The sequence below is a fragment of the Triticum aestivum genome, chromosome 7A (genome assembly GCF_018294505.1).
Source record: "Triticum aestivum cultivar Chinese Spring chromosome 7A, IWGSC CS RefSeq v2.1, whole genome shotgun sequence".
Lineage (NCBI taxonomy): Eukaryota > Viridiplantae > Streptophyta > Magnoliopsida > Poales > Poaceae > Triticum > Triticum aestivum.
This window is the reverse complement of record NC_057812.1, coordinates 524971811-524980628: the sequence shown is the minus strand read 5'-3', so window position 1 is coordinate 524980628 and position 8818 is coordinate 524971811. Positions and strand designations below refer to the sequence as shown.

Sequence of the window (8818 nt, the reverse complement as noted above, 5' to 3'; positions counted from 1 at the left end):
GGGCGACTGTTGGATGCCCAACCGCCCCCAGCGCCGATTCTACCGCCGGCTTGCCCCCAGGCGGCGATTTTTATGCCTCCTGGGGGGCCAACGGATGCAGATGCTCTTAGGGCATGGCCAATGCATAGCCTCAGGGTGATGCCTCACATGCCATATATGATCGGATAACAGAAAAATTAGGTTCGAATGGGGAAGCAGGATCCTCTTCAGAAGGCGGATGCTTAGAGATAAAAAGTGTGGTCCGGTGCATAAAATTGGAAAACTTGAAGTGGAGAGGAGGGATGCATGTGTAGTGTGAGTGACTTTCTATTCTTTGATGATGCCCACTAGTAATAGCTTGCATTGGAAAGAAAAAAAATAACACATATGCCTTAAATTACTTTTTATCATGAGACATCTATATTCATATGTCATCATTATACATTGTACATGCCCTGATCTCGTTCTAATGTGCCAACGCACAAAGACGACGCAGGCGGCCCCGCGACGCCATCACGGGCCCGACCGAGACGATCGACCCCGACGAGCATTCCATTTGCCAAGGCACCAGGGAATGTCCCCATCACGAGTAACCCGTCTGCATCCCACCCACTTTCAGACCACCGTAACCGCCCACCTAACCACACCGTTCATGAGCAGGGCTGACATCTCTGGTACCTCACTGGAGGTCCGAGAGATTGAAAACAGTTGCGCGAAATCTATGCTAGGGAGGAGCTGTTGTACCGGCAGCGATCGCGTGTGGACTGGTTGCGGGCGGGTGACCAAAGCACAAAATATTTTCAGAATCGGGCGTCGCATCGCAAGAGGAAAAACACCATTCGTGCTTTGCGCAGGGAGGATGGTACGAGATGTATGGTAGACGAGGAGATGCGTGAGTTGGCAGCCAGTTTTTATGAATCTTTGTTTACATCAGAAGGATCAGTGGATGCACAGGAGATACTAGAAAATATTAATCAGCTGGTCTCGGACGATATGAACGCCAAGCTAACATCTGCTATCTCCGATGTGGAAATTGAAGCTGTGTTGTTTCAAATGGGACAGACGAAAGCGCCGGGGCCAGACGGGTTACCTGCTCTCTTTTACCAAAGACACTGGTCGTTGGTGAAGAGTGATGTATGCACGGCCGTTCGGGGTTTTTTGAGTGGGGCTTTGACCCCGGCTGATTTTAATGATACAATCATTGTCATGATTCCAAAAGTTAACTCACCGGAGTTGCTTTCACAGTTCCGCCCCATCAGTTTATGCAACGTCTTGTACAAGATTGCCACCAAGGTGTTGGCGAATAGGTTAAAGGGTATTCTTCCACTTTTAATCTCTGAAGAACAAAGCGCTTTTGTGCCCGGGCGTCTGATCACTGATAATGTGTTGGTGGCATATGAGTGTGTACACGCTATTCGCAAAAGGAAAAGAAAGAAGAGTTTGTGTGCGATTAAGTTGGATATGATGAAAGCGTATGACCGAGTGGAGTGGATATTCCTGGAGAGGGTTATGACACATTTTGGTTTTGATCCGATGTGGGTCGCAATGATAATGAGATGCATCACCTCGGCGCGTTTTTCTGTAAAATTAAATGGTGGGCTATCCAGGAGCTTTACACCTTCTCGGGGTTTAAGACAGGGGGATCCGTTGTCACCATATTTGTTCCTCTTCTGTGTGGAGGGTTTTTCAGCGCTACTCAAGAAGGCTCAAACTGACAAACAGCTTTCCGGGGTGAAGTTTGGGAGCACTGGCCCCCATATAACTCACTTGTTGTTTGCAGATGATAGTATAGTTTTCCTTGAGGGAACCAAGGAGAATATGGAAACACTAAAACAGATCCTTGAAAAGTATGAAAAAGCATCCGGACAGAAGGTAAATTTGCAGAAATCCTCCATCTTTTTTGGAAAAAGAAGCCATGATGTGATGAAGGATCAGATTAAGCAGATTGTGGGGATTCAATCTGAGGCTCTTAGTGAACGATACTTGGGCCTCCCAACACTGGTTGGTAGGTCCAAGGATGGCACTTTTAAATATGTTACGGAGTGTGCTAAGGGTAAAGTGTGTGGTTGGAAGGGACAAGGATTGTCAAAAGCAGCTAGAGAAGCTCTCATCAAATCTGTCCTGCAAGCGACACCGACCTATACCATGAGTTGTTTTCACCTCTCGAAGAAGATGTGCCGGAACCTGACTTCAATCTCGTCCAAATTCTGGTGGGGTGCAATGAATGGTGAGAGAAAGGTCCATGGGATCGCTTGGGAGAAGATGTGTGCGAGCAAGAGGGATGGGGGTATGGGGTTTCGTGACCCCGAGGCATTCAACCAAGCTTTGTTGGCGAAACAAGCATGGTGTATTCTTCAAGTTCCAACTTCTCTATGTGCTAGAGTGCTCAAAGCAAGGTATTTTCAAGATAATTCAATTTTGTCTGCTTCCTGCCCAGCCTCGGGCTCGTTCACTTTCAGGAGTATCTTGCACGGCCGGGACTTGCTAAGGGAGGGCCTCATATGGAGAGTTGGGGCGGGGCTCAACATTAACATTCACCACGACTCGTGGATACCTCGGGATGGGAGCACCAAACCCCTAGGCCAAGTATACATACAGGGTGTGACCAAGGTGGCTCACTTAATCAACCCTGATGGTGTGTCGTGGAATGAGGAGTTGGTGGATCAGATGTTTACAGTGGCAGATGCTACGGACATGAAGCAAATTGCGATTGGCGGCCCGGGGGCTGATGATTATCTTGCATGGAATTTTACGCGTAATGGTGTATTTACCGTTAGATCGGCATACCACCTACGAATGGCCTTGAACAGAACGAGGTCCGGACAGCCGGAGTCCTCGAGTTCGGTAGCTATGCACAAAGGATATTTGGAGCTGTGGGATACAAGTGCGCCGGGCAAGGTCAAAATTCATATGTGGCGCATGATCCGCAACGGGCTTGCTGTAGGGGCAGAACTCCACCAACGTCGGATCAAGCCGGGCGTTTTTTGTGTTGTGTGTGCCCGTGAAGAAACTATAATGCATAGATTTTGGGGCTGCCAACATTCAGTCATGTTCTGGGAATTGCTAAGGGAACAGGTCGGCTTGGTGTTGGAAGAACCACCGAGACACATTCAGACTCTGCGAGCTCTAGCATCCTGGCTCCTCATCCTGGCTCCTTGACTGGTTTGCCCGGGCGAAGGACGACGAGAAGGAGGTTATGCTTCAGGCGGCCTATAGCCTCTGGCTGGCACGGAATGAGGCAAGGGACGGGCGGAATATTGTATCAGCACATGAAATAATAGCTATAGTGCAGATGCATGTTGCAGAATGGAGAGCATCTCACGAGACGAGGGCATCACAATCAGAGCCAAAGACTATTCAGCGATGGGTACCTCCTAAAGCTGGATGGGTAAAGATCAACTCCGACGGCGCGGTCTCCAGGCATGGGGAGAAAGGAGGAGGTGGAGCGGTTCTTCGCGATCACCAAGCGGCGTTTCGCGCTGGATTGTGCCACTTCTTCCCAAATACAGTTGGTCCTGTGATGGTCGAGGTGTTAGCGTGCAGACAAGGCGTTCGAATGGCGATCGATCTAAACTTCACACGGGTGCAAGTGGAGCTTGATTGCTTGTCTTTGGTCAAGAAGCTTAACGACTCGCAGAAGGATTTGTCTGCTGCAGGCCCATGGGTGGAGGAGATTAAAGCGATGCTTCGGTCTATGGATTCGTCGGTATGGGAATGTAGCCGCTCATAAACTAGCAAAAGTAGGGGTAGGGGAGAACCGTTCGGAGATTTGGATGGGCTCGCCACCAGACTTTATTTTAGATGTAATTTCAGACGAGATTCCTAGCTACGGTTAAATAAAGCGGCATGATTTCCCATAAAAAAACCACACCGAAGCGGGCTAAAAAAAATAAAAAAAAACGAAAAGAAAAGGGTGAAAACCAAAGCCGCAGGCGCGCACGCTCCCTCCCTCCCACGATCACGTTCGCGACCCGTGCCGTGCCCCACCCACTAATTCCTAGATCCAGCCCACTCACCCACCCACCCCATCAACGCCCCGTCCGCCCCCTGTCCTCGCCTCCATCTCTCTCTCGCTCTCCCTCGCTGCTCGCCGCTGCATCTCCTCCGTCCTGCTCCGACTCGGCGGCCTCCTCCGGCCACCCGTCTCAGGTCAGCCCCCCCCCCCTCCTCCTCCCGCGCCCCTCTACGCTCCAATGCGGCGCCGCCGGCGACGAGAACGGCCCGTACGGCGTCGCTCGTCTGGGCGCGCGGTTTCCATGCGTGCTCTGTTTCCCAGTAGCAGCGCGGCGCGAGCAGTTCGACGGTAGCGCTCAGTCTGTGTGTGTGCACTTCTCAGGGACGACGAGCGAGTTAGCAGTGAGCGACGCGTGCGTAGCGCCATGTGTTCGTGGGCCGTACGGCAGATTTGGTTCCATCGGAATGCGTCCGAGGCTTGCTGCTTTGAGCGTTCATGTATCGCAAGGACGAAACCGGGATGGGCGGAGTTCATCGCACAGTTGCGCTTTGTAGCCTCATCAAAAGGAAAACAAAATGAAAAGTAACATGGACGTTGCTGTCGAAACTGATGCGTCGAACTAGTACTACTACGTAGGTCCCTGTTTGGGGCTATTTTCTGGCGACTGCTTTCCACCTTCGGATTTACTTTTCCGAGAACAATGCGCCTTTGGATTTGTGCGTATTGTCACCTGTGCTGTACTACTACTGTGCACCGGCCACCGAGTAGTGAAGTGATAACGCTGGTTTCAACGGGGGGTCGGTTAACGATTTTTGCGTCCTAGGCTGCTGGATTTAGATGCTGTAGCTTGATACTTCCTGGTGGTAGGGAACAAGACACTAGGAAGCTATGAACTATCTGCGAGATGGAAGGCTTTTGGAGAAATTAGGAAGGAAAATGGTGAACTGAGACTGAGAAGCCGAGGATCTATCTTGTTCATTCACATCCAGGCCACGGTTGCATGTATACAATTCTACACTGTTGTGTCTTACCGAGCTCCATTCATTTACCCTATTCATGTGCCCATATGCTTGGGGGAGTATATGAGACACTAGCAACTTACCAATTGCATTATGTGTTCATTTTGGAGTTCCCTTTCATTTCAGACTTCTGATTAGCATGTTTTTTAGTACTACTCATTCAGATTTTATTCCCTGGAATTTTCGTTTATTATGTCCGCAAGAGCTTAGTAGAGAAATACTTCCCCCGTCCCAAAATATAATAGTGTACAAAATGATCTTATATTTTCGGACAGAGGGAGCAGTAGCTATTTTATGCCCCTTTAATTTGTCGATGGTTGTTGCTTCAAGAAAGGGGGAGGAGGAATTGCATTTAATTTTTGGGCCTGCATACAGCAAACGAGTTATATTGCTGCCGCGGACCACAAATTTGACCTTGGGGACCAATTGTGTTGTGGGCTTCATGGTGTTGCCTTCCATGCCTTTTAGATTTTTGTCCATAGTACCGTGCATAATAACTGCGGTGCAGTCTTGCACCATATGCTTTCTATTATGAGGTTGTCTAATGGGTGAACATTCTAGATCCAAATGTTGTGAATCATGAATGCATCTAACTATACATTTCTATTTTCTGCTACAACCCCTTGGGCAAGTATATGTTGTCATCATGTATGCTGTTCACCAGATTTTTTGGTGAATGTTCACCCATCAGCTTCTTGGTTCTGTTATTATTTCTAGGGCTAGTTTCTGAGGTTGGACATCCCTTTCTGTAGGATAAACACTTTGTTTTTAAAAAGGTGGATGATCTTCTTTTTTTAATCCAAATCAGAGACATTTAGATTTTTATCCCATGACCGTTTTCTGTGTCACCATGTGCATATTCAGGAGTATGTATTTCTTAGGGAATACTAAGAAGCTTGTATGCTTCATTTTCAGTATGGAAGTCTCACCAGTTGCTGAGGTTAGGCCCCACAATTATCATTGCAGATATAGTGATATTGTGATCTAAACGCTGTCCCCAGACCCCCTTCCCCCCTCCCCAGCTACTAGGACCAGACATGTCCTTCCTTCCAAGACACCCGTCTTTCCAACTTTGTTGTCTTAAGTTATAACTGTAAACTGCTAGAAACGACAAAGTACCCTTTGATACTTAACAATGTTATTCTGTCTTATTCCATATATGTTTTTGTTTTGGTTTGGAAGCACTTCAAACATGCAACCATGCATCCATGTACACGATGAATCTCACTGTTAGTGTAGGAGATATGATGAGCTACTTGTCAGTTGCAAAAATTTCACGGTGATCTGGTGCTTTATTTTTTTTAGACCGATGTCTGGTGATTTCTATCTATCATGGGTCATACTAAGGTCTCTTAGGTTTGTCAGTGGTTGGCAGAAGGAGAATGCTTGTATGAAGAAGATGCACATAGTTTCTACTATATCTGTATCATAGTTGCAACCTGCAAGTGCTTTCAGTTATATGGAATGGTTTCTAGAATGGGAGTGTGGTTTCAACAAGCATGCCCAATGTGATAATTTTGCATTAAGTACATACTTTCTGCAAAAGCAGCATTAATATTTATGTACTACAGAAGTGGAGCATGCGTCTGGCAGGTGTTATACTACTTTTGATTTACTATACTTAATTTTGGGTATTATGTGTTTGTTATCTAATTTTATTTTTGTCATCCAGATACTACTATATCGAACTTGGTAACTTGGTAACTTGCAGCCTGACCTTTGTTTTTCGTTTATTCTTTTCGGCAGTTGTAAACATGCTTCATCATTCAAATAGCCGCCAGCAGAGGAACAGAGGATCAAAAATCAAAACGTTACTCAAGGTCACCTTACTCTTAGGTGTGGCTGTTTGGCTTGCGTATCAGGTGAAGCATTCTTATGATAAGAAAAATGAGTACTACAATGCTACCGAGGACCAGCTTTCCCATGATGATAGAAGCATGTTCCAGGGCAGGAAAGAAAGGCTAGGTACTAATGGTGATGGTAATGCGGAGAAGGCCATAGAGACAACTGATGTAATAGGCAAACAAGAGGAAGAGAAGAGTGGAGAAAGTGTCTTTGAGAAAGACAATACGGACTCCCATGATGATGATTCCGGAAACACAGAGAGGTCAGAAGCTGAAGAAGGTCAAGCCAGTCGCGCAGATGATAATGCAGAAGCACATCGTAATGAAACATCTGAATCCAAGTCATCTGATGCTGAGACTAAAAGTGATGTCCATCCAACTGGAGATGATGTACCCCATGAAGAAGAGGCGCAAAGTGATGGATCCGCTAATGCAGGTCAGGTCGATGCAAGCGGCAATGGTTCAGATGGAGAGCAAGCCGAGAAAAAGGGGGCAGTGGAGTCTCAAGCTGACTCTGAGTCCCTTTCTGAAGATACCAAGGCTGGAACAGGTGACGAGCATTCCGCTGAGACTCTTCCAGATGAGACAGGCAACATACCAGCGGTTCATAATGCAAATCCTCAAGGCGATGCAGCTTCCAGTACATCCGATGCTTATGGGCATAGCAACAGTGAGACTGTTCATATAGAGACTGGGTCTGAACATGAAGGGGCAAGAACATCATCTGGGACCACATCTGGTGATGCTGAGAAGGGCAATTCTGTGGAGACTAATCCATCTGATAGCATCTCAGTAGAAGAAAAGGCTGGTGGTGATGGCGACAAGGGTTCAGAAACGAGTGCAGCTAACGAGGCGTCAGGTGCCAAAGAAGCAAACCCTGAGGAAGGCAATGCTGCAACAGAGGTTCGCGCTGACCAGGCTGCAAATACGCAGCCAGAGAACTCCCAGGGGGCCTCCGCTGCTGCTGAAGGAGCAAATGGCGGTTCTCTAGAAGAGACAAAGGCTGTGGAGAACCAGATTGATGGAGCTACAAAAGCGACAAGCAATGGTGATCAGGAAGATATCAAGATTGAAACCAACACATCAACCAGTGGCGAGCACAATGAACATCAGAGTGCTGATGCCAGTTCCGGGTCGAGCGGCTCAAATGACGCTGACCCTGAACAAACTGGAAAAACTGAGACCCAGTGATAGCACCAAACGCACACGGACATTGTTCAGCATACGTGATTGTTCATGGACACGAAGAGGAGCTACTGCACATAGAAAGATTGTTTGTTTGTTCAGATCGAGGTTACATCCTTTAGTTGGTAAATTGCTGGTGCAGAACTGTGGTGCAGACTATGTGATCCATGCACTGAAAGACTATTTGCACGTCATGTTTTTCTTGCCAAGTTGTTACCTCAACAATGTGACTTTGGCTGCTATGTTCCAATCCCTGCAAGGTAATCTGTTCTTTCGTTCGATACCACGCTGGCGACCTCTGTTCTTAATGTAATTGTAAGCAGGAGGATGCTTTGTTGCTTCTTGGTTACAGCTCCTATGTTTGGTGTTGTTTTCTCTGTAGCCTTTTGGTGCTCCTTCTACACTTGTTTGGACCTATAGGAAAAGTATGGTATATGTTGTGACTTGTGAGATTGCATCACGGTTCATTTTGCCTTTTTACCAATGTCCCTATTGTCTTGGATTGATTGTTCCTTAGTCGCTTCAGAAGTCGATTGCGTGGATTGGGCTGGACATAGACCATTTGTTGCCGATTTTACTAGCATTAGCTGACCAATGTTTTCCCCTAAGGCTACGACCTAGGGTTCTCCAGTCCCCTCGGCGCGGCGCTGTCGTGGGTTCCCGTCTTTGCAGCCGACGGACATCGTCTTACGGCGCAGATCACCTGTCCCCTGCGACCGTGCTCGCGCACTGATCGAGGGTTCCTTCCTATTGATCGGCCGCTGATCGGATCTCATCTAGGGTTTGGAAAACCGTGGAAGTCTGCTAATGGCTTCGACTGCGGGTGCAACTGCTGG

General features: G+C 47.6%; 1 protein-coding gene across 1 annotated transcript; it reads left to right on the top strand.

The window, feature by feature from the left end:
- The first annotated feature begins 3951 nt into the window (after window positions 1-3951).
- LOC123147973 (myristoylated alanine-rich C-kinase substrate) lies at window positions 3952-8466 on the top strand. Its single transcript, XM_044567306.1, has 2 exons — window positions 3952-4128; window positions 6700-8466. Exon 2 carries the CDS (start codon window positions 6708-6710, stop codon window positions 7986-7988), a length of 1281 nt encoding a protein of 426 aa, XP_044423241.1. The 5' UTR covers window positions 3952-4128; window positions 6700-6707; the 3' UTR covers window positions 7989-8466.
- Window positions 8467-8818: the final 352 nt, after the last annotated feature.